The 26,662-nt window shown below is 44.8% G+C and overlaps 1 protein-coding gene across 2 annotated transcripts in view; it reads right to left on the reverse strand.

Moving 5' to 3' along the window:
• The window catches only part of ENOX1 (ecto-NOX disulfide-thiol exchanger 1), a 662,416-nt gene that overhangs the window by 159,018 nt on the left and 476,736 nt on the right, over nucleotides 1-26,662 (reverse strand). For both annotated transcript variants that reach the window (XM_040267197.1, XM_040267198.1), the window contains 4 exons: nucleotides 23,131-23,304; nucleotides 21,696-21,902; nucleotides 17,302-17,535; nucleotides 5,530-5,742 (listed from right to left, as the gene is read on the reverse strand). In XM_040267197.1, the coding sequence (XP_040123131.1) occupies nucleotides 5,530-5,742; nucleotides 17,302-17,535; nucleotides 21,696-21,902; nucleotides 23,131-23,304 (828 nt within the window). The remainder of the gene's footprint in view (nucleotides 1-5,529; nucleotides 5,743-17,301; nucleotides 17,536-21,695; nucleotides 21,903-23,130; nucleotides 23,305-26,662) is intronic.

Raw genomic sequence — 26,662 nt, forward strand, 5'->3', positions numbered from 1 at the left:
CCCACATGGAAACAATTCCCGTTGGATTATAGTTACATCGCCCACCCTGGGGTGAAGGTCGGAGACAGGAAGAAAGTCAGAACTTAAATAAATGTTGGAGGAACTGAATAACAACAAAGCTAGAAGGTAACTGCTGGCCTCTGATGCAGACCTTGAAATAAATCACAACTTTACATTATTATTCATGGCTCTTGATTTTTTTCCCCCTTGGAGCAAATGCTATTTGTTCAAATATGGAAACAAAGACAAATGTGATCAGCAAAGCAAGGAGATACATGCATTCAACCCAGCTTAATGGACTAACAGTCCATGGAATTTCCCTTTCCCTGTTCAACAAAATCTATATAGGCATCCACACTTTTACTGCACTTGGACCTTTGTAATGTACCTGAATTTTCCTGGAAGTTGTTAGGTGGACACCGCCTTCAATGCCAGGCCAACCCCACTTACTGTAATAAGTTAGTTCAACAATAGACCTGCTCCCAAACTACCTATGAACAACTCCCTGAGACTTGGCTTTCTAATGGACAGGCTCCCATGGAATGCTAGGACAGTTGTGGGGACCTTTTAAGTGGGAGGAAGACACTGCCAAATAACCCAGCAGATTTCCAGCCACTTTGTAGAGTGAAAGCTGAGATGTCACTCTTGAATCTTAGTGCCTTACAATCTTAATCTAATTCTAAAGGAGAAAGTCAAACGGGATTCTCGCGGTGTCTGCCAGGAATATTAAAGCCGACAAATGGGGGGTTTAACTTGTCCTGCTTTTGGAAAATTTGACAAGTATGAAGACTGCTGTGGACTTCAGCAGCTATTATTTTAGAGGCAGCTCTATGGATACCAAACTCAGCCTGAAGCCAGCTGGGGAAGCAGAAAATGTGGTGGAGACCGACAAACATTAACTCCACCAGACCTGAAACAAGATCTATTTCAAAATTCAAAGGCGGAGGAAATATACACATACCTACCACATTAGCCAGGTTACCACTAACATTTTCATGATGAATTTCATGTTAGAATCTGGATCCCTTTTGCATCTGGGGAATTGTCATCTTTGTAACAGCACACAGAAATGAATGGAAAATGCTGGTTGTTCAGTGAGCTGGAAAATGCTCCTGTTCTATCTCAGAGGTTTAACTCCAGCTCAGGCTCACACTGAAAGGATCTGCCATCTTCAAGTCACCCTCAAAGGTCCTGGCTATTGAGGATTCACTCGAATCCTTCAATTCATTTTGCCTTCCGGCTGAGGTGTGTAGCCCTTGGAGAGCCCTGGGCGTCGTCAAGTTCACCTGGGCTTTTCACCATCTCTGTTGGCTGCCGAAATACTTCCAGGATCAAATTATAGGGTTAAGGAGGAATCTCTCAAATAGTAACAGGGAGATGAGGAATGCACAGGCTGTCAGACAGTGACAAGTGGGAGATGTCAATGTGAACTTTGGTGTTTATTTTGCTACCTCAACTCTCCTTATATCCTCTGGCCTGCCACCAAGTCTGGTAAAATATAGCAATGTCCAACAAAAGCATAGCTGGTGAGCTCTTTATTCAATTTGTTTGATTACACATGCAAGGTGAAAACTCTACAGACAGGACTATCAACGGATGACAAGCTCTTCTAGGAGGTTCCTGGAAACGTCTTAGCTCACTGTTTCAGGCTTACTTCCTGTCTTCCTTCCAAGGTACTCATTCATTCACTCACTCACTCACCCATGGAATATTTCTTGCATATTTCCACATCCCAGGCACCTGATATAGATCAGTGACTATGAGACACATGTCTTTCCCTTTGTGGCGCTTATAATAATAATCATAACCAGACAAATTATTAAATCATGCCCATATGGATGGGCTTCCCAGGTGGTGCTAGTGGTAAAGAACCTAACTGCCAACACATGAGACATAAGAGATGCAGGTTCCATCGCTGGGTCGGGAATATCCGCCTGGAGGAGGGCATGGCAACCCACTCCAGTATTCTTACCTGGTGAATCCCATGGACAGAGAAGCCTGGTAGGCTACAGTCCACGGAGTCACAAAGGGTCAGACACGACTGAAGTGACTTAGCATGAACCCATTTGGATAAGTGCTCTGAGGGACCGATGAAATATGAATGGTGAGCCTGTTAGGAGAGGGGAGATCAGGAAGGCCTCTCTGATAGGATGGCCTTACAGCCAGGACTGAAAGGATGATAAGGATTCAAGATTGCAGACTGCAAGGACGAGAACATCAGACAGAGGCAATGGATGTGTAGAGGCTCAGAGATGGGAGGTAGCTTTGATGGGCTCAGCAGGAAAAAGGCCAATGGAGATGACACCTCGTGAGTCGAGCGAAAGCTGACGCACAAGAGGCAAGCACAGTGAGCTTGAGGCTTGGGAAGATGAATGTTATTTTAAGTGCAATGGGAATCTACTCAAGGGATTTCAGTGGAGAAGATGTGCTCTGAATTATGTCAGATGATGTGTGAAAAATAGATTGAGCTGGAGTAAGGTGGAAAGGGAAGAATCACACATGGCAGAAACTGCAAAATGTCTGCCTGCAGCCATTCTCCCTTCCTTCCTTCCCTGAACCCCAGTTTTATTCTGGAGGGCAATGGGTCCAGTCAAAAGAGTCTATTTCCCACTTTCCTTGTATAAATACCTTGGCATGGCTACATGTAATACTTCTGCACAAGAAGACATAAATAGAAGCTTGTTGGGGACTTTTTGGCAAGTTTTGCTTTTCTGCTTTAAAGGTACAACCCTTTTCCTCTTTCTTTCCTCCTCTCCTTTTTCTTCTGTGATTCCAGCTTGTAAAAAAAGCAGTGATGGCAGGAGAAACAGCAGCCCTCTTAGACAACTACTTAAGAAAGCTAATAACGTCACAGAAACCTCAGGCCTGGCGGTCTTCAACTACCAAACCAGCGCCAACAATCTGGGTTTCACTGTTTGTAAAATGAAAACCCTCTATTTGTTAAGATCAAGTTTGATGGGGTGTTTCTATTACTCCCAGGTGGACACCATCATCGTTCAGGCAGCCTGCACTTGAACGGCTATAGTGAAAAAGAAGAAAAGTGGGCCAATTTGAATGCTGAAACAATGGGATTTCCCGATAGCCTAGATGGGCTTTGGTGGTGGGAGATGGTGGGTGTGAAAAGTACTCAACAGGATCTGAGTCTGAGAATTAGTAAAATGGGAAGGAAAAACCCAAAGAGGGGTAGGTTTGAAGATTAAAAGCAAGAATTGAACTTTTGATGTTGTACAGGTGAGGTGCCTAAGCGGTGTCTATGAGAGTAATCTCCATTCCTATGATTTCCATGAGACGGGATCTTCTTCCAAAATTCCTGGCCTTGCTCTGGCCCTTTATTCTCTCCTTTTTAGGGAGGGAGAAAGTAAAGCCGCTTGCCTGGACAGAATACAGTGAACCCTTGACTAACACGGGTTTGAGCTGTGCGGGTCCACTCACATATACTGTACTACAATACGGCATCATCCATGCTTGGATATGGAACCTGGGACAGGGAGGGCTGGCTGCAAACCTACACTCAGATTTTTCATCAAACAGAGGCTCTGTGCCCCAAACCCTTGTATGTCACTCGAGGGTCACCTGTCCTCATTCCCGTCAGCTTCTCCACATGTGATGTGGCACATACGGATACAGGCTCCATGGGAAGAAGCCTGTGGTCCTCGGCGCTGCCTGTGGCTGGAAACTCAACCCCCAGGTCAGCATCAGGAAGCCCACCATGGCTGCAGATCTCAGTCCCATGATCCGGTTCAGCCTTGATCAGGAGTAACAAGCTGGTGTTGGTATCCCCAAGTGCTAGACCTCTCTGTCTGTCTCTCAGTGGTTTCACACCTTGGCCCGCTTCTACCTGTGTAAAGTTGGACATGTCCTGTTCAATCAGCCACATGATTGCATGCTTGTTTTTAACAGGGGCTTCTTGCAAAAGATACTGCCAGAGAAAACGAAAGCCCTCCCCTATCCTAACGCCTTCCTATATTCCTTGTGAGAGTCAAGGATCAAATCTTCCCTGCCCAGTGGGACGATAAACTGCATAGGAATGAGGATTTATTTAAAACCGATGCTAGTAAGCAAGGGTAATTGGTGATCGTTCTACTGTTCAGGCAGCTGGCTTCTTGCCTCAACTTTGCAGGGGTTGTATTATTAGAATTGGTGTGGCCTTTCCCGCTCTCTGCTACCAACCCACCCTACCCCTCCTCCACCTACTAAATCCATTCTCTGTTTCTCTCCTTTACCGGTGGTCTGGGTATTAGTGTATTTATCCTAGCTCTAGTAACCCAAACTTCAGAACAGCTGGGCACACCCAGTCGGGTAAAAGGTCATTGCTTACCATTAGGGAATCTAGGGAAGGTGGTCTGACGGTGACCTCTATGAGATATACCAGTTCTATTGTTGCGGTAAAGACAGGTGTCCTAGGTTGGTGTCATGCTGGATATCTGGTCCCTTATCAGAGTTTACATTTGGGAGTTATCTGATATTGCAGCAAAAATGGTCTTTCGACAACAAAGTCAAATAAAACACATTTACAGCGAGGCTTCTGGGTTTTCCCTCCCTTTTCTCTTTCCATCCTTTCGGGCACATTATTGCTGGAGTTTATACAGATGAAAGAGGTGATGGGTATTTTGGCATAGTGTATCATTGAAAATAATACTTATCCTCAGAATGGGTATGTAAATTGCATGTGTCACCGTCCTGTGTGGGACCTTGCACCTGGTGTGGAAGGGAGTGTGGCATTGCACAGTGCCAGTAAGTGGCTTTTACCAGGCGAGGGCACATCAGCAGCTGTGATGCACGCAGCCACAGACGTAGAGAGCACGCCCATAAAAAAAAAAAAAAAAAAATCCATCCTTTTTTTGAATAGAGCCCTGGGTAATTACCCTAACCATTGTCTTATGAGACAGCCTTGTTTACACCCTTTCATCAATATAGGATCTAGACGGGAATGATCACTGGCATTAAGCGGTGAAGGCAATTTGCTTTTTCAATGAAGAAAAGGACCAAAAAAAAAAAATAATAGCGCAGAAAGATCTCTGCTCCTGAGTCGCCCATGTTCACAGCCAAGGCTCACCTCACATAAAAAGGATCCTGAGGAGGAGTCTGTCTGACCTTCCTCCTAAACAGAGCCCCAGGATAACGAGTGACAGTGTGTTCTGGGGCTGCGTCTACTGTCAGCGCAGGGAGGACGTGGGCTCTGTGTACCCAGCCCACGGGGGAGGGTGGCTGCCCTGAGGGGTGGTGTGGACTGCGGAGGGTCCAGCAGGCACGGGAGCATCTCTCCACCCCGCCCTGGGCCCGGACGGGGTGTTCTGCGGAAAAGCTACAGAAACGTTGCTCACCTTGAGAAGTAAGCTCTCAGGGCGGGGTCCGTGTTCTTCCAAGATGCCACAGAACATGAAACTGATTATGAGGTTTGGCCATTCGGTATGGAGTAAGATGGGAAACTATGGGACTACTTACCCCCAAATGGGAAAAAAAAAAATGAGTACACAAGAAAAGGCAACATCACGACAAAAAGAGATGGCCCCCAGAAGTCTTACTTACATTGAGTGAGGATGCCGGTTAAGGCATTTTTGAAATTCTCCTTGGCCTCCTCCATCTCCTGCTCGTGGGTGGCCTTCTCGTTCATCAGCCGGCGCACGTGGCTGTTGGCTGACTGCACCATGGAGTAGAAGTGGTTTGCGGACCGCCGGTTCACCTCCCCTCGCTCGATCCAGGACAGCAGCACCGTGATGGCCTCTGAAAACTTGCTATCGTCTGCAACGGAAGACCACCAAGTTCAAATCATGCCAAGGAAAGGTCTTGGTTTTCACTTTGGGTCCTCTCCAAAGGCATAGCACGGTCCATCCTGTGTATATGTGAGTGTGTGTTAGTCGCTCAGTCGTGTCCAACTCTTTGAGACCCCATGGACTGTAGCCCACCAGGCTCCTTTGTCCATGGAATTCTCCAGGCCAGAATACTGGAGTGGGTAGCCATTCCCTTCTCTAGGAGATCTTTCCAACCCAGGGATCTAAGCTGGGTCTCCCGCATTGCAGGCAGATTCTTCACCCTCTGAGCCACTAATGGTCACAACTTGACCTTGTGAGCTTTCCTGCAACTAATGGTTCCATCATCACTTAGCTTCTCTTTCCTCATCTAACTGCACTGCACTGCAAAGCCACCCAAGAAACAAAGAGTGGCTTACCCTCATACTACAAGCTTGGTGAGCTCAGTGTTAGAACATCTGTTCTGGGGATCCTTTGAAATATGACACAACTGCATTCTTCCACCAAACCCAGATTTCTCTTTCTCAAGACTGGCTCAAAAAACCTGTTACCTGTTTGGCCTCCAGTTCACTTCCTTATTCTTTTATTGGTAACAACATACAGCAATATCAGTTTTTTGACTTAGAATCTGCTGAGTTATGGTCAGGATGTGGATGACAGGTGAAATTACTTTTAAAACTAGTCATGATGTAAGATATTGTTCCCAAGGTAGTAGTAGCAATAGGTCAATTCTTGTTCTGCTGTAGTTCAAAACCAATTTCACTTTAGGTTTACTATAACACATTTGATTATGGTGAAAACTAGACTATTTCCATGCTTTCAACAAAAGAGGACCTGTTCCTGGAGGGTGTAGGGGTCAGTGTGTGTGTTGGGCAAGGCTGCTAGAAATCCATTTGCATTTGATTTAGGAGTAAGGGGCTTGGGGTAGGGGACAGGAGGTTCTACCTGTAAGTAAGTGATAAAGTTCATTTCAAAAGAAAGCAAAGAGACTTGTCTGTTTGCAAACAGTTACTGGAGCAGATCTCTGTTGTATGGCTTAGAGGTGGGAAAAATGCAAGTTTGGAGGTGATTAATTGGAACTGGAAGTTGTATGTCAGTTATTACAACATAAATCAGTCCTATTGCTGCAAGTACTGGGGTTGTCTAACCTTGAGAAGTCTTTCATTTTTGTATTTTTCTACTCTCTAAAAACATAATTTATGATAAATTAATTATACTTCAATAAGAATTATTGTAAAAATAAACAAAAATATCCTACATTTTCCAAGACTAGAGTCTGGGTTCTAAAAATCAGGAGGAAAATTAAAAGATTCAGATACTTACTCATTTATTTGACAAATACAGAGCAGTTACTATGTCCCTTTCATTAGAGGAACACCAGAGACATCCTTATACACTGTGTATGTGTGTGCATTATTGTTTATATATTATATATTGGTCATATATACATACACGCACATCCAAATTCACACACACACATACATACATACATATATATATGAACACACATTCCAGATGAACAGATAGAGGGTGATTCATATTTAGTAAAGGAATCTTATTTTATTTTACTACCCAGATGTTTTCTAATCAACCATTGTTAGTATTTTACACCCCATAAGAAGCCTACATTTGCACAGTGCTTTCTGAGTTTTAGGCTCCCCTGGTGGCTTAGAGGTTAAAGAGTCTGCCTCCAATGTGGGAGACCTGGGTACAGTGCTTTCTGAGTTTTAGGCTCCCCTGGTGGCTTAGAGGTTAAAGAGTCCGCCTCCAACGTGGGAGACCTGGGTTCAGTCCCTGGGTTGGGAAGATCCCCTGAAGAAGGAAATGGCAACGCACTCTAGTTACTCTTGCCTGGAAAATCCCATGGACGGAGGAGCCTGGTAGGCTGCAGTCCATGGGGTCACTAAGAGTCGGACATGACTGAGCGTCTTCACTTTCACTTCTGAGTTTTGCAGAGTGCTAGAAAAAAACCCTTAATCTCTTTTCTCCCAGGCATCCCCTCCCTGACTGGGGCATGACTTCACAGCTGTGGCTGCTGCTGCCCCACAAGTACGTGCACTGTACGCAGGCAGGCTAGCCTGACCTGAGCCCATGGAGTGGGTTCTGCCTTCTCCAGGCTGGAAATTGCACTGCTGATGGGCCACCATCTCCAGTCCTCTCCCGCCCAGGTGGTGCCCATCTGGGCTTGGGGATCAGAGCTTTATTCCTGAGCAAACCTGCCCCCGGGGCCCTCACGCTTTGATCCGAGGAGATAACTGGCCTGAGGGAGGCCCACGGGGCAGCCTGCACAGGAAGGACTCAAGTTTTCTCGCCAATTTCAACCCGCCGCTGAGCAAGCGTGTGCACGTGTTCAGTGTCACGGCTGGCCCACACAGTTTTAACTCTGGGATTTCAGTCTGAGTTCAACCCTCAGTGAACTCCAGCTGGACAAGTTTCTTATCTCATTTCACGGACTGGAGCGGGCTAGTACAGAGTCCATCACACAAGTTAACACAGTGTTCAGCCCGAGGAGAGGCCCATAATTTAGCCTGATGCCTGTGGGAGCCCCACTGCGACACTTACAGTCATAAACTCCGCCTCCCTCCCACTCTCTGCCTCTCTCCCTGCCTATGTGTTAGGAGAATGGGCCTCCGAAAAGACAGCAGAAATCTACCTGATGACTGTAAGAACTCCTTTTTAGCGGCCCCACCCCCCATTTCTTAAAAGATAACAACAGAAAAGGGAACTCTTGACTTCATGGACCATTTTACCCCTTTGCTGTGACTTTTTCATCTCTGTGTAACACAAAGAAAAATCCTAAACGTTTTTGTTATGGGGCTTCCGAGAGAGAGAGAGAGAGAGAGAGAGAGAGAGAGAGAGAGAGAGAGAGAACGAGAGAGCGAGCGAGCACGCACAAACAATGAGGTCCCATTTTCCTTTCACCCATGAATGGGCATGGTTTTTCTTCTCTTGCTTGTGGTTACACAGATCATAAATACCCTAACTTAGTGCCAGGAAGAACACACTTATATTTTAAAAACAGATGTTTTTTCAAATGATCTAAAAGCCAAATTTTATTGTTCTTCACTCTAGTTAATATATAGTTTTCAGAGAAAGAGAGCAATTTTAGGATTAAACAATTTAAAATACACAATGAAAAAGCAGTGAAAAAGTAAGTAGGCAAGAGACTTGCTAATATCGTAACAAGTAATAGTAGGCAGATTCCATTTTCTCAATATATATGAATTAAATAAAATACACATGATATATTGTATATATCATATACATATGTACATATGGCTTAGTATATAGTTTTGAAAACTTCCAGTTTCATCATTTCTGAACTTTCTGTGGTAGGCTCATGGATGACTGATGCACTACATTTAAATTAACCATGAAAACATTAGTTAACATGTGATTGGTTAAGTCTAGTCAATATTTGTTGCCTTGCAAGAAGTGAATTTATATTAATTAAGACTAAGTTGGCAGCTCCTTCTGAATGGCTACATGAGTGTGTTGGGAGTGGTCATTTTCAATATCCAAATGAAAATTCAATTCTGCCTTCAAGGGAAAGATCACTAAGAAAACAGAAAACAATATAAACTAATTTAAACAGGACATAGATTGCAGCGCTATTAAAGCTATTCATGTGGAAAGAAATTAACACGGCTCATAAAAGTCACATCCAAGATGCAATTAGAAAAATTCCAACTGGTACACGGGGATGACCCAGAGAGATGTTGTGGGGAGCGGGGTGGGAGGGGGGTTCATGTTTGGGAACGCATGTACACCCATGGTGGATTCATGTCAATGTATGGTAAAACCAATAGAGAATTGTAAAGTAAAATTAAAAAAAAAATGCTGGAAAAAAAAAAAAAAGAAAAATTCCAAATACTTTTTGTGAACATGCTTGGACTTAACTCTGAACATTAGTGCCCTTTAGAAAACAGACTGGGCAAACACATCTTCTTCACACTAAGAACCGGGAAAGTCTGCATATTATGGAGCGACTATGGACCATTTGGTCTTCCCTAGTGGATAAGACCATAAAGAATCTGCCTGCAATGCACAAGACCTGGCTTCAATCCTTGGGTCAGGAAGATCCCCTGGAGAAGGGAATGGCAACCCACTCCAGTGTTCTTGCCTAGAGAATTCCATGACAGAGGAGCCTGGCGGGCTACTGCCCACGGGGTTGCAAAGAGTCGGACACAACTGAGTGACTTTCACTTTCACATGGACCATTTATTTGCTCACTAAAAATTCCCCAATGTTTCCTAATCAGGGACCTTGCAATGTCACACCTGGATTACTGCAATCATTTTTTCCATGGCCGCCCTTGATTGGCATTTCCCCTTTCAATCCATTTGCTGTTCCTTTGTCATGCTCCTCTTTGTTAACACAGTTTTGACCAGAGATATATTAATATCTCTTTTGTTACCTGAACAGTATTGACTGGAGACTTATCAATACGTTTTCAGAGAGTGATACAATGAACATCATCAGGCGAGGTTGTTAGAGCTTAAAATTGATCAAGTGTTCATTGTACAAATTATGATTGTTTATCTTTCACATTTTGCTCCATTAGGTTTCTGTTCCAGCCTTGTGTATATTATAAATGTAAAATTTTCAAAAATGACACATTGTGAAACTTTGAATGAAAAAGAATTTTTCAGTGAATCTTATGCAGATACCTTGATTGTCCGAGTGACATATATACTAGTGTTTCAGAAGATGCCAGTTCTTCAGAATATAGTTCTGATTCAGACAATGTGAATATTAGAACAACAAAAAGACAAAAAACCTTAGTGATTGATTCTAACACAGAAAGTGAAAATGAAAGTCACAGTGCTGGAGAATGTTCCTTTGCTTCTACAGAAGAGTGGATTGTAGACAATGTTTCATGAAAATTAGAAGACTTTACACAGGTGTGCCAGGTGTAACTATTGCATATAATAACTGGCAAGTGTTAATAACAGAATTATTTTTTGGCTGGTCAAAATAAAAATAGCCAGCCTCAAATATTAGTTTCTGCAAAAAAACCCCAGTTAATAATGAGTTAAGCACCCTGCCCTTGCCTCCCTTATTCTGCATATGCTGTGCCCTCATCCTAGGGTCCCTGGAGAGCCTGGTCAACCCAGCTAACTGATCTGCTTCCCTCAAGAGTCAGCCTAAGTGCCTTTCATAAAGGAAGCTTTTCTGTAACCCTAACATGAATCAAGGATCCCTTTGCTAATGTTCCCACAATTCCTTACATATCCTGCTATTAAAATATTAGTCATTCTGTATAGTAATTGTTGGTTCATGTACCAACTGGCCTTCCAAGCTCTGAGGGTCAGGATGAGAAGCAAATTTCCAAGACATATTTCAACCTTCTGTTCACTCTGAGTTTTTCCCTTTGTAGTTTATTTCATTACACTCTATGTCTAATAGATTTTGCAGTGCATTAGTGCTGGAAAGTTACAGCAAGTCCAATGGTCAAGAGTTGATAATAAACATTTTAATTTCATGTTGAAGAGTATTTTCACGTTGTCCACCAGAGATAAATGTTCTCATGGCACTTAGGCTGGCTGGTCCTTTTATCCTTCAGGCCTCTGAGGTTATTTCCATTAGCAATGAAAGTTAAGACTGATCTCAGAAAATTACACAGAAGTCTTCCACAGTAATATGCTAACCAGCTTATCCAATGACTTAAAAATCTTTTGAAAGTTTTTTTTTTAATTCTGGAAAAGTAATAACCTTTGCATTTAACCTTGTATTTAGCTTTTTAATTCTGGGAAGGGAATGATTTAGCTTTGTGAGGACTAAAGAATATTATAATGATGGTCACACTTCAGTGTCACTACCTGAATCCATATCCAGTTCATTTTATTTCTAGTTACTTCAGAATTTGTCAACCTCTCTCCCTATTCCCCTTTCTCATGTTTATTCAGCATGAGGCACGCAGTAGGCATTTTAAAAATTGCATACGGGATACATGCATGCATTCTAAGTTGCTTCAGTTGTGTCTGACTCTTTGTGACCCTGTGGACTGTAGCCCACCAGGCTCCTCTATCCATGGGATTCTCCAGGCAAGAATACTGGAGTGGGTTGCCATGTCCTTCTCAAGGAGAATCTTTCAGAACCAGGGATCAGCTGTTTCCTGCACTGGCAGGTGGGTTCTTTACCACTAGCGTCGTCTGGGACGCTCAGATATGGGATACATCTTTCCTATTCAAAGACCAATAAGCATGAGCCTCATTCTGGGGCTTGCTGAAAATACAGTCTCACCCTTACTCAGGCCTCCTGACTCAGAATCTGTATCCTCATCCAAGTGTTTCATATGCACATTGAAACTAGAGAAGACCTGGAAGAAATCACTCAATGAAAACCAGGGAAGCTGGTTAGGAGCTTACCTAACTTAAAAAGATCATGAAAACCAGAAATGGAAAGAGGCTTCTGAGAGAGTGGCGAATACTGAAAGGCCTTCACGTGATTCCCGTGAGATTTGTGAATCTCTGTCCGCAAACCCTCCACTTCCACCTAAAGAACAGCGGCTTAAACATCAGTCATCCTTATGCCAGAAAAAGAATGTGAAAAATAAGCCCAAGTCTTGGAAATGGGCACTGAGAGGGCAGCAGATTCTTTTGATGGAATGCCGGACTCGAGGACCCTCTGGGATTTTCTGATTTTACAGTGGTGTGAATCTCCAACTGTCATCGACTAGGCTATTTTACCATGCTTTAGTGACACAACGTAAATTGTGAAAACTGATAATGCAAATAATTCTTCTCTGTCATAATGTAAATGAATTTTTGTCCAAAAGAAAATATAAGTCTTTACAAAGCAGACTCTTTTGAACCAGTTTTAACATCTTACTCGTTCTCTCATTAATTAATGACTTAAATAAAATCGCTGACACATGTTCATTTTATATTTGTAAGACAGTCATGATTCCATTGTCACAGTATCCTTGAGCAAGCACTGACTGCAAGCTCCTCGAAGGCAGGACCCATGCGATGGTCATATCTGCAACCCCAGGCAGGGCATAGAGCCCAGGACCCAACAGGTGGGCACTCGGTGACCTTTAATCAAGGAAGAGGAAAAGGAATCAAACTGGTAAGCAGTTTCTTCTCCTCTTTGTGGGCAGAGGAGATCTGGCCCTGAACTTCAGAAGGCAAGAGCGGGATGACTTGAGAGAATAGTACTGAAATATGTACATTACCATATGTAAAGCAGACAACCAGTGCATGTTTGATGCATGAAGCAGGGCATCCAAAGCCGGGGCTCTGGGATCACCCAGAGGGATGGGGTGGGGAGGGAGGGTGGGTACAGGATGGGCCTCTGGCCGATTCACACTGATGTATGGCAAAATCTATCACAATACTGTACTCATCCTTCAGTTAAAATAAATAAATAAATTATATACATAGGCAGGACAAGAGCCAAGACAATGAACCCTGAATATGAAAATTGAAATGCATTAGTGGAACCTGATTTCTGGCAGGTCCAGAAAGGAATGATAGGAAGGGAGAGTTCACATTGGAACAAAATGTCTCATGAATGAGAGGAAAAAAGTAAGACATTCTACAATGGTTTTCAAAGAAATGGGGATGGACACTTAAAAAGATCATGAAAACCAGAAATGGAAAGGGGCGTCTGAGAGAGTGGGCGTCTGAGAAAGCATGCCCTCCCCATGCTTTCATTCCTGGCGTTGTGGGCAGAAATGCAACACGCTCACAAGCTCCAAACAGCGAAGGAAGAGAGAAATGGAATAACTTACTGAGCATCTATTATTAAGCATAGTTTTAACACTGGGCGGGACATGGAGGGCCTTGTGGGTCATAAAGTCTTGGCCAGAGGGGAAGGATGAGGGGAAGGGATAGTTAGGGAGTCTGGGATGGACATGTACATACTGCTGTATTTAAAATGGAAAACCAGCCAGGACCTGGTGTAAAGCACTGGGAACTCTCCTGTTATGTGGCAGCCTGGACGGGAGGGAAGTCTGGGGAGGGATGGATACATGTACAGGTATGGCTGAGTCCCTTTGCTATTCACCTGAAACGACCACAACATTGTTGATCTGCTATACCTCAATACAAAATAAAAGCTTTTCAAAAAAAGATTCAGCTAGTACAGATTTTGCTGGATAAAGCTGATTTTCCACAAGAAAACTGTAAGGATAAACAAGTATGATATAAAAGAGGGGAAAAAAATGCTTGTAATAAACCTGAGATAGCAAGATTTCTCATGGGAAGAAAAAAAAATCAAATCCAATTACGTATTTTCAGATTGCATTTCCATTTCCTTTCTGACCCAGGCTTATTTTACCTGAGGTCTTGATGGCATTTTATATCCCCTTATCAAGGAAAATCATCTTCAGGGAAACAGTTTCCTTGGCTCCTCCTGTCTGGCTTTGCAGTGTTACAAGGAGCATGGAGTGGATTTCCTCTCTGAGACAGCCAATTTCCTAAGCAATTAAATGCTGTTTATGTTCCAAACTCCGTGCTCGGGTTGAAACTGTCAAGCTTGATACTACCTGACTGTTGCCTAAGATGTCGCCCAGGCTAGTTCATTCTACTGTAACTGCCATCTATTAAAATTTCCAATCTGTTCTCTCCTCAAGGGATCACATAGTCCTTGGCAAAGGTGCTGCTTCTAAATTCTGCATATTATGCTCTTCTATATAAATATATATTTTTGAAATGGCAGGGTTTGTAAATGACTTTACCAGATACCCCAGTCTGCTATCCTCTTACAGGAAAGGCCATGCTGTGTGGCTTGTACGTGCAGACACTCTGGTGCTGGCTTCTTAAAAAGAACATTAATGCAGATGCCAAGCTTTCCTGAAATTCCTCCATGGGTCACAGCGCCAGGGTGCACGTTTCCGTCACTTCCTGGTGTGGACACGATCAAATGCAGTATAGCTGACGTAGTACATTTAGCTGAAACTATACAATGTGCTAGAGATAGTAGTGTTAGTTGCTCAGTCGTGTCCAACTCTGAGACCCCGTGACTGTAGCCCGCCAGGCTTTTCTGTCCATGGGATTCTCCAGGCAAGAATACTGGAGTGGGTTGTCATTCCCTTCTCCAGGGGATCTTCCTGACCCAGGGATCAAACCCAGACCTCCTGTGTGGCAGGCAGATTCTTCACTTGTCTGAGCTACAGGAAGACAATGTGCTAGATAGTGAAGGAAAAATTATTTCTTCTGAGATCAACATTCCTGCTTGAGAAGGGTGTTCTTTCTCACTCTGCCCACTCCTTGCGGATTCTGGTCTGAACAGGAAAGTGAGAGGGTGTCTACATTTGCATGCTATATGCTTTTTATTAAAGGGACAGCCACAGCCTACGTATTCATGATGGCAGGGCTCGCCTTTGTGGAGAGGCAGAGCACGTGCCAAGGGGCGTTGGTAAGAGGGACTCCACGGTTATGTCAACTAAAGAAGGTTCCACGAGGACTAAGTCATTGGCCACCGCAGCTGCCGGCTTTCAACATAGCCTGAAAGGAATTCAGAGCAGGGATTTAGGCATGTGGCACTCTGTGCTCTGGGAAAACCAGCAGAATGGACCTCCAGATAGGCAGATATTTTGGGGAGGAAGTTTCATGAGCCCAGATTCTTGCCTTGTCCCTCACAGAGAAAAGTACTAAAACCGTTTACCAAGATGTCTGTTCCTCGTGACGAGCAGCAACCTTCTACTGAGATGCCTGCGTGGTGGCAGGTAGCCCCTTCACCAAAATCACGCATACGCCTCCTCCTTTACCTGTAACTCTGGAAAAGCTCCTCAGAGCCTTCTTGAGAGGCTGTCTTCTGAGCTGTAGTCCTCAGTAAGACACCAAATAAACTCAACTCACAGCTCTCACAAGGTGCATTTTTCAAAAAATTTTCCAAGTCCACAGTTTCAGGGGGGCATTTCAGTGGCAATTACATTTGATTAAGGGTCCCCAAGGTCAGAGGAAAGGATGAAGACTAGAAGCAGAAGTTTTTTTTTTTTTTTTTTTAATTCTTTTTTAGGACTTCCTTGGTGGCCCAGTGGTTAAGAATCTACCTGTCAATGCAAAGGACGCGGGTTCAATCTCTGATCTGGAAAGATTCTACAGGTTGTGGGGCAACTAAGTCCACCCTAGAGCCTGAGCTCTGCAACAAGAGAAACCACAGCAATGAGAAGCCTGTGCACAGCAAGTGCAGAGTAGCGAGCGACCACTCACCGCAACCAGAGAAAGCCCACACGCGGCGACAACGACTCAGGGAAGCCAGAGATAAATGAATAAATAAATAAACGACTTTTCTTAATTCTTAAAAAAAATAGAATGTCAACTTTTTATCTTCCAAAAATAGGTCTGGGGCAGCTTTTCAAGTTTCCTTTAGTGAAAACACACAATCCACTTTGAACACTGCCAGCTAGGCTCTAAAACAGTCCCAAGGATAAATCACGTCTCTCCTCTCCTAAGAGTCCTTCACGATTTCTGCCCTGTTGATGGAGTAAAACCCAGATCCAGCGGCAGCCCTCGGGGCTCCCCTGTCTGGCCCCACATTGGGTTCCCAGCGTCACCTTCACTCCTGTGAACTTCCAAGCGGCTCTCACATTCCCCAGAGGAGGCAACGTGCCTCTCTCCTTCTGTGCCCAATTCCCCATCTGCTTCCCTGTGTCTTTATTCCTAGGGCTCCCGCCTCTGACAAGAATGTCTTTGGACCCTTTATTCTCTTGGAGGGGGGAAAAATTCTTGTTTCTCTTGCAAGGTTCAAGCTCTGCCTCCTCTGTGAAAGCTTTCTTGACACCTTCCTTAACATCACGCACGCGTGTCCCCGAGTTCCCAAGCTGCTCACATAGTGATGGAGTGTCACTGGCTTTGTCACAGGGCATTGTTTCCTTGGAGACACCTGTGTGTGGCCAGCGACCACAACCTGTGTCCTCTGTTTAAAACCTGACATGCCCGATAGCAGAGGAGGGGTTGACCGCAACTCTGATCAAGAAGGAAACAGAACTCACACACATGTCCTCCTACCTTCAAAATCTGGACCCTCCCCAATCATCTGTGGTTCACTGTGGCAGGTACTAAAGCCTCTGTCTGTCTCTCCCAGGGTCTCAAACCCAGGAGACGAGCACAGCAAACAATCAAAGAAATGAAACGCTCTCACTTCTAAACCTCATTCTTCTACAGGTGTTAGCAGGGTCCCTTCCACTCCGGCTCTGAAGACAGAGGGGCCCTCTTCTACATTTCTCTTCTGTCTTGCACGTGCCTCAGCCTGATGAGCCTTTGGGGAAGCTTGGTTAAGAGCCCAGTGGAGGAGACACAGGCTCATTCAACAGGGGTGGGAACCTGGCAGCCTGCTTTGCAGTTAGTACAGGAGCTCTCCTGCCCGTCTTTGCATGAGTTTTGTGAGTGATGAACGCACCCGATCAGGGAGAACTCAGGGGCGAGGGCCGGGTTGGGGCCGGGTTCTGTCCAGGGAGCAGGAGGAAGCCCAAGTGGGTGACACCAGCTCTATGAGATCAGGATGCAAAGGGCCAGGAGAGACGCCCGGGGCCTCAGCGCCTGCGGAGGGCGCTGGCCGGCGCGGACGCAGAGGAAGCCGGCGCCAGGCTCCTTCCTACCTTTGAGCTTCTCGGCCAGCAGGGCGGCCTCGTGCTCCGAGTAGTGCATGATGGGCGGCGGCGAGGGCGGCCGCAGGCGGTCCTCCTCCAGCTTGCGCCGGTGCCGCTCCTCGCGGGCGCGCATCCGCTGCTTGCACTCCCACTCGTAGAAGTCGTCCCGCGCCTGGGCAAAGTCCACGTGCAGGCGGCCCGAATCCTTTTTGTCCGTGCTGGACCCTAAGCGCATCCGGTAACCTGAAACCAACGGAGGAGCCTCGGGTCACATCACAGGGTCACGACATGGTCCCGTGCCACTGTCGACAGTCGGGTCCAGGCCATTCAAGGTGAACCTGGGAGCTCTTGCTGACCTCTTTTTCCCTTAGGAAGGACCTCCTTCCCAGGGAAGGTGGGAAGCCGCCGTCCTCTGCAATTTGGAACCGGCCAGGGCAGATAAACTCTTCGATGGGAGGTGATCTCCAAGCCAGTGTTACCAAGATGATCACAAGAACCAGGACACCTATCCTAACTCCTTCTTCCCTCTGGCTTCCAGGAAGCTCACAAACAAATGGAGCAGGGAGCTTTTTATCTATCCCCTCCCCTGCTTTTTATGGCCTCAATTTTCTATTTTCAATGTACTGTAACTCTGCCTCATAAGCTCACTTACATTCTTTTTAGAAAGTGATGGAGTGTGAGTAAATAAAGAATATCTATGATATTTAAAAAGGTCTACGTAGTAAATTCTACCACACCTTACTCACAGGCTATCGCTTCATTCTCCTATTGCTTCGTTCTGCCACTCCGTTCTCTCTCTCGGCAGCTGCAAAAACCACAACTACCATGGCGATTTGGCAATGCTGTTTTATTTCTACTTATTCTCTGGGGCACACAGGAGAATCTTTTACCTTCAATCAAGAGGCCTTCCTTACAGCCCTCCAGCACCTCATCTGGCACACAGCACTGCGTGAATTGTTTGTGTGTAATCTCTGAGAGCCACAGGAACCCGTGTGAGAACCCAGAGCTAGACCAAAAAAGAAAAAAAAAGGGGGGGGGGGCCCGGAGGTCTCTGTGGGCTACACAACTTACGGAGATTATGAGCTGCAATTGGAGCTGAGACATCAACCCACGCGGAACTGCAACCGGACCGCCAGCCTAACTTCAAATGGAGGAGGCTTGGCTTTGAGGTTGCTCTTCAGTTTGGGGTGCTCGGATTTTAGAAACATAAATTCAGGTCCCAGCAGGATCCCGGCTGTCAGGGGCCGCCAGAAGAGACAGCAGAAGGAGCACTTCTGCCGTGTGGGGACTGCGCACACGAGCCACCATGGCGAGATGCCGGGCAGCACGGCGCTGATGCGGGAGCTCTCGTGGATTTCAGCGGACCGTCTCAGTATCTGGGGTTGAAACTGAGCCGAGAATCCCAGAACGGCCTGGCGCCTCCCCAGGAGGACACTTCACATCTTTGAAAAGTTACAAACGTGAAACTGATCTCACATCTGATTCCTGTTACGTCTCCCTTCCAAGTTTAAACGATATTCTCCCAAAATGGGAAGACATAACAATACCTATCAATACTGATCACAGAGGACCAGTATTAATGCTAAAGCAGAGTGTATCTTGGCTGTGGGCCGTGGAGAACTTAACAAACCAATAGGAAGAATGGCATAAGGCTGGCCAGCTGTCCCAAATGGCTAAGAAACTTTCCCCTGCTCGGGTCCAGAACATCACTTTTCAGACATTTCTGGTTCCAGAAAGCACCCCCTCTTTCACCCAAACACCATCATTAAGGCTCTTAAAAGAGCCTGTGATGAGGCCGAGTCTAAATTTAACTTGGCCTTCAGATGTGATCATGGTCCTAAAATTAGACAGGCCATCCAGCTGGGCTCTGGCTTTCAGAAAAGCTTGCACACGGGAGGGGCAGCCTGTCTGCCTTCCCGCCCCTCCCAATCAGCCCTTCAGATCTTTCCAGGACGTCGCTGCACCAGGTTAGGGGAGGCTGGAGGTGAGGCCTTTGCTGTGGGTTCCTTCTGCTGCCAAGGGGCAGTCAGGTGGGGGCCCAGGTCAGAGCTTGAAAAAAATATATATAGCATCAAGGCATAAATTTGGGACTTTCAAGGGCCTAAATTTGGAAGTGTTCATCTCTGGCAGCGTACTATGAGGTTTCTGATTGGGTCTAAACATTGTGCTGTGTCGGTGTTGAAAAGCACCTCTGATTTATTCTAACCCCTTCATTTAATAAGATGGGATAAACTCACAGTTTATTGGTAGAGCTGTGATTAGGATCTAAAAACCCAGGGCAAGGCTCCTGAGAGGCCAGTCCTACTTTATTATCATCAGGGTATTTGTGTTAAAAACAACCACTTTCTGAATGGTTCCCACGCTGCATATGTTCTGCTAGGTGCTTAGTATCCATTATTCCCATTATTTGGATTTATTCCTCCTAATCATCTGATGAGGTAGCAGTGTTACTGTCTCAATTTTGCAGATGAGAAAACAGAGGCTCAGAGAGAGGTTATCTTGCCTAAGGCATGTGAAACCCAGTGCCAAGCACTCAACAGAATTCCTGGTTGTCTAATAGATTACTCTGATGCTGTAGCTCAAGAGTTGCAAGAAACATGTATGCTGTACAATATTTCTATGTTTTGCCTTCCATCTCCATTTTGGAATTCTGTTAGGTTTTTGCCTCAGTTTGTCAGGTTTTATTGGAATAAAGGTTTTAAAGTTCTCCAGGTCACTATTTAGCACAGGGATATCTCTGCACTACTGGAATAACCCCAAGGCTTCTGGGCTTTGCGAGAGAATTTGATGGCCATAGGGGCTGACGGCAGACAAAGCAATGGCAACCCACTCTAGTACTCTTGCCTGGAAAATCCTATGGATGGAGGAGCCTGGTAGTCTGCAGACCATGGGGTTGTGAAGAGTCTGACCCAACTGAGTGACTTCACTTTCACTTTCTTCATGCATTGGAGAAGGAAATGGCAACCCACTCCAGTGTTCCTGCCTGGAGAATCCCAGGGACGGGGGAGCCTGGTGGGCTGCCGTCTGTGGGGTCGCACAGAGTCGGACACGACTGAAGCGACTTAGCAGCAGCAGGAGCTGACCGCAGAAGTTAAGAAAATCTGGTAGTAATGTTCAGATTTTTTTTTCCCCGATTCTTTTCTCACCTTTCCTCACTAGCTTTGCTTCAGGAAGAGGGAGGTGGTATGCAGAGTGACAGACTGAAATGTGCAGATGAAGAAAGAGAGGGAAGGAATAGCAGTGAATTAAATCCAAAAAGACGTCCTTCGAATGGTCTGCGATTTTTAGACTTGGCAAAGACCTTGTTGACAGGCTCTGTATGAAACAGGGTGGGAAGAGAGTAGGGCACAACCCCTAAAAGAATGACATGGCCACAGGACATGACAAAGACTGGTTAGAATTAGCTGGGCCCAAGATGGTGGGAGACTGGACTTCCAGTAGACCTCGAGCCTTATCATGTGCTCAGTGTAATATATTAGCGTGTGCTAAATGATACACCACTAGCATTGGGACAATTCTGAGGCCAACCATAAAAGGTCAAAAAGTGGGCAGTGGCCCAATACCTGGAAATCTCCACCCCTTCCCTAAAATAGTTTGAGTAATCCTCCCACTCATTAGCTTATGAAATAACAGCTCCTAAAAATGAACCATGCCATGTTTCAGGGCGCTCTCTCACCTTCTGAGATGGCCTACATTCTGTCTGTGGAGTGTGTTTCTCTCTAAATAAATCCACTTCGTACCTATCACTTTATCTCCGAATTCTTTTGCGATGGAAAGAGAAACTTAAATTCACTGGGAACACGTACACTTGCTCCAACACCCACACGACGGAAGGCAGCCTTACACTCCTAGTTTCGACATCTGTAAAAACTGCCTGTAAATGGCACCAGAGAAGAAGGGCTGGTGGGTGGGCTTAGCCAGGCTAACTGCATGAGCAAACGGGCAGGGAGACTGGGCCTCCCCTTGGCCAGGATCACCTCCTGTAAGGCACTGATCTTAAACTGGTGGTGCCCTGCTGTCTAGAAAGTGAACCACTTCTGAAAAACGGAAATTATGCTGAGAGAGGGCTATATTCCCTCCCCGAGAATTACATCTAATAATAACAGCAGTCCTCGGTAGTCATAATATTGCTTCTCAGGTAATAAGCACTTGAGGACATTGATTAGAAAGCCAAAGGAATCCCTAAAGCCTGGATGGTAGGAAACCATGCCCGCAGCCTAGAGGTGCGCTCACAGACTTTGAGGTTCTGGCACCCAGGGGAAAAGGCCGAATTCCTCCTTTCCAGCCCCAAATTGTGAGTGCTTTTATTGCACATTAAGGCCAAAGGGAATATGCTCATATTAATATCACAAAACATCACCAAAGAGCTGGGAGGGAAAAACCCCTAATGTAATGCAAAGTACCAGAAAGGTAAATGGCTTTATCAACCATGAACTCCTCGGCGAAGCGGATGTGACAGAAATTCTTCTTGCTTTTCCGAATCGCTGTGATGTCACCACACTGCTCAAAGACTTCCTGGATGATCTCCTCGGTGGCGTTTTCCGGTAATCCTCCGACAAAGACAGTCTTACACCCGGGAGGTCGTTCTCTTGTGGAGGGGGGTGGAAGATCTGAGAATCACAACCAAACACAGGGTGTTTTGCCTTTTACTTATTTTTGCTCCATTTTATTTTATTTTTCTTTTCTCTGGTTCACCTGGCAAAAGTCACACTTGCAGACTAACTTTCTCTATTCTGAGCGATGATGAATGTCTTGAGCGGCAGACACGGATGGGGGTGTTCTGTTTTCAGTGCCTGCCTCCTTCCCACCTCTCCGTTCCTCTCTGTTACTTTCTACAGAGTGGCTATGCCCATCCACAAACAGAGATAAAGCAAATGTGAGCATAAGTTCATTTCTCCTTCATAATACAGAGACCCAGACAACCGGCGGGGGCAGGGGGAAGCCTTCAGAAATGACAAAACATGATGCAATAACAACGTGCTGGAAACTTGAGGCTGGTTATCTACTTTGTCTTTCTGGGGTATAATGGAGCGACGAGGCAGAACGGAAACAGCCGCAAAGCGGGCACAGTACTTACTTGGCTGGGAAACGGCGGGCCTGAAAAAAAATATGCTTTCAAAAAAAATTATTCACATTTAAATGAGCAAACTCCCAAATTTGAGGGAGGCTGTATAAAAAGATAAAAGGTACACTGTCACAATATTTTACCTAGTTTATATGTAGATTACTAAAGCAATCTTCTAGAAGGTCCACTTTAAAAAGGCAACACTGATTAATATGAATAAAAAAAAAATCCAGCTATTTAAGCCCATAAACATAGTATCAGAAGTTAAATTAAAAAAAAAAAAACTGGCCTATTCATTTCATCAAATGTATGTTTCCTTCAAGTGAAGGCAATCTGGCCCAGGAGCTCGCAGATGTGGGCTCCCCCCACCAAAATTGCTAACTGCCAAATTAATTCCGTTTTCCATCTAGCAAAACACATTTCAGAGTTTCTCTCCCGCATTTGTGAAGATGGATGGAAGTGTTCACATATTTCACACTCTGATCCGCAGCAAATGCTAGACTTCATTGTGCGCAAAAAAAAGATTCTTAATGCTGGTTATACATCCCCAATCAAACGTGTGCCCTTCATGGTGTTGATTCAGCTCCTGGAAAGACACAGGGACCCACAGATTTTTTCTGTTCTAGAGACAAAGGACTTCTGTAGCATGGTTCCTGCTCTGTGTACCAAAGTGGGAGAACTTTTGAGTCACATTCAGAAAATGAATACTGTATTTAAAAAAAAGAAAGAAATTAAAACTTGATGATCAAATACTGCTCACAGATGCCACTTACTTGGATTTTGAGGGAAAAGAGTACAACTTTTGCAGTGGATTATTTCTTTGACGACAGCCACTTCTGTTGGCGGCGGGGGTGGTACCAGCCCCAGGCCTGGTATCATCGGGTTAATAGGGGTGATCCCAGTCATCATGTTGAGGCCTGGATCAAAGCCTGGTACACAGATCGAGTCTGTAAAGTACATAAGATATCATTTTGGCTGGTGGATCTTTGATCAATTTCTGTGGTTACTTTGCTGTTTTCCTGCAAAGGTGCTTTGACTTCCAGCTTTCTATTTTCTAGGAATTTCTCCTTGGCATAAATATAGTAATACAGAAAGGTAACGAGTAAAGATGAACTTAATGCTTCATGGAAAAGAAGATATGTTATTTAAAATATTAACACAGCAGGACAGAAGACAGCACATTAGAGTGCAAAACCATGAACCAGGACGCTCTGCTATTATTGTCAACTCTATTTTCTGTTTCTTAACTTCCAATGCAGATGTGACTGCCTTATGACCAAGGAGGTAGGAAGAATATATTTAACACTGAAGTACCCAGTGAATCCAATTGTCAACCTGGTTTTATCAAAAGAGGCTTCTTATCCAAATGACCTAGATTTTAAAAAAGTTCAATTTAGATGTGCATACTTTATAATGATGCATTCAGGCCCAACCTATCCTATTTCCACCAGGAAATAAAAAAAACAAAGAGTGATTATAATTACGAAGGCTGGGTTAGATACATTATCTGCATACTCAGTCAAATCTGACTCTTTGCAATCCCATGGACTATAGCCCGCAAGGCTCCTCTGTCTATGGGATTCTCCAGGCAAGAACACTGGAGTGGGCAGCCATTTCCTTCCCCAGGGAATCTTCCTGACCCAGGGATCAAACCCACATCTCCTGTGGCTCCTGCACTGGTGGGTGGATTCTTTAACACTGAGACACCTGGGAAACCCATGGGTTAGATACATGTGGGCATAAAATTAGCTATAGACATTTCTGAGTTCTGTGGGATAATCACACATTCTTCCTCTAATTCCATCAGCAAATAATTGACTACCCTTCTGAAATCTTTATTTGTTGAATAAAAAAACACAGCTTTATGCCCTGTAATAAAAATGGAAGGACACAAAAAGGATGGGTTTTCCAATATAAACACTGAATTTTTTTTTTTTAGTGTGATAATAAAAGAAGTCATTTCAAAGGGATATAAAGGGACTTTTTTTTTTGTTTTTAATTAGTAAGGCCTTTCTAAGGGTAGGGATTGTTACAGTGTACTGAGTTTGTGAGTAGCTGCAAGGAGATCTCTCTCCCGAGGCTTCTTCTGTTTTCAGATAACAAATACTCTCCCTGGCGGCGTGGTACTGCTCCCAGGCAGACAGATCAGCAGCTCAGATGCCTCTTGCGGTAGGCCTGGTGACCCTCCACAACCGTTCTTGGGAATGAAGATTTCTTCTCTAATTTCTCTTTTTTCCACCGTTATTCTAGCTCATTCCGCTTCTTCCCTCCAGCCCCCTCTCCTTTGAGGTTCTCATGTCCAGCTTGTGCCTCAGGCCCTTGGGAGGCCTTACTCTTTGCTTGCCTGAGCTGACAGGTCAGCTATGCCCAGAGGCAGGTGAGGAAGGGACAACTCCAGGCTTTGTTTGCTAAGACAGGCCATGGATAGAGGCCGGGCAACAACTTTTCCTCTCCTGGAAGAAGCCTGTTAGAGCTTTCTTCCAGCTACTTGGGGTGTTTCCGCTCCTCTTCTGGGCTGAAGGGAAGCAGCAGCAGGGTGAATGATCCTGATTTATGACCCCAAGAGGACCACTGGCCCATTTATGAGGAGATCCATTTAATCTGACTGCATACCAGCCTCACTGCAGTAAAAGGAGGTGGGGTTTTGGGTTTGGTTTTTGCTTTTTGGTCTTTTTTTTTTAAAGAAACCCTCCATGTAAATGCCAAAGAAGCACTGTCTTTCAAAGCAGTCGTCCTGACATCCTAGGGCCTTCTTCTATATAATCATGTCTCTCACGTGGGGTTTTAAGTGGATACTCTCTGTGAGCACGAGCCTCTGAGGACTCCAGGATTCTGGACTGATAACTGCTCAGAACAAAGTGAGGCACACATATCAAAATTTGGGAGTGACAGAGACAGGTCTAACACTCTGGTTATTCACCTGAAATTTTCATGAAGTTTCAGTCTTATTCCCATTTCACGGATAAACTAGTCAAGGCTTAAAGCTGGAAAGTGAGATTTCCAACATCATAGAGCGAACAAATGGCAGAGTCAGAACTAGGGCCCAGGTCTCTGGCTCTGGTTTTAAATACATCTCTTTTTATAACCACTTGAAAGTTTCCACTGAGAATGACCCAACACTATCATTCACATAATGCATGCCACTTCCCTGGTGGCTTGGAGATTAAAGCATCTGCCTGGAATGCGGGAGACCCAGGTTCAATCCCTGGGTTGGGAAGACCCCCTGGAGAAGGAAATGTCAACCCACTCCAGTACTCTTGCCTGGAGAATCCCATGGAGGGAGAAGCTTGGTAAGCTACAGTCCATGGGATCACAAAGAGTCAGACATGACTGAGCGACTTCACTTTTCACTACAAATGCGCTCTACTCTTTAAAAAAAAAAAAAATCAAGATATAGCTTTCTGATCCAGATGCCAATTCTAAAGGAGAAGGTCCAGAATAGAATGGCTTCCAATGTCATCATCAGTGACATAACATATTGGCTTCTAAGGAGAATTATATTAGAAATAGACATATTGCCAAGGGCAATATTGGCATGGTGATGCCTTTATTTAATCTCATTCCATACATGAGATTTGTCTGTTTCTTCCCTGGCCTGGCTCTTACTATTGTTTGCCAACACAGGGTGATTTAAGGCTGAAACTACTCAGGACTGCAAACCCTGAAATGAGAGTTCTGTGCATTGCAATAACCAGATGTTTCCCCAAATGAGACGAGGGGTCCAGCCCTTGAGTTCTCTTTTTAGTTGTAGCAGACTTCTGTTTTCTTTTTGAAGGGCAAATAAATACATACATCTTCAGAAATAGACACAAAAGATTAACAACTCTTGAGCAAAAATCTGAATACACAGCAAGAGTTACTTCGCTTTTTCAGAGATGTGAATACAAAGAGATTGGGGAGGGCTTAATGAAATCCGCATGGTGAGTGCAGTAGTCTGAAAAGCACTTAGCAAGGAATTAGCGCCTAAATTACATTGGACCTCAAAGAATCTGAGATTCTGTATTTGAGGGGCAGAGGTAAGAAAGATTAGACTTAAAAAATTATGAACCCATTACTTTGTAACAATACATGAACACATGAAAACTGTTTTCTCAAACAGCACAGGATTCTATTTTGGACGAATGCATTAAAGAAAATGCTCAAGTTTTGAAGGTGTGAGAGACACGTGCATAACAAGACAAAGGTGAGGAGACAATGGATGCTCTCAGAGTCAGTTCCTTGTCTTGCTCTGAACTTGAGAGATGGTGAGCTCTAATTCCACTCAGGGAAAAGAGGGAGGAGGTGGGAAACTGCAGCAAGAAATAA

This window comes from Oryx dammah, unplaced genomic scaffold (genome assembly GCF_014754425.2).
Source record: "Oryx dammah isolate SB20612 unplaced genomic scaffold, SCBI_Odam_1.1 HiC_scaffold_24, whole genome shotgun sequence".
NCBI lineage: Eukaryota > Metazoa > Chordata > Mammalia > Artiodactyla > Bovidae > Oryx > Oryx dammah.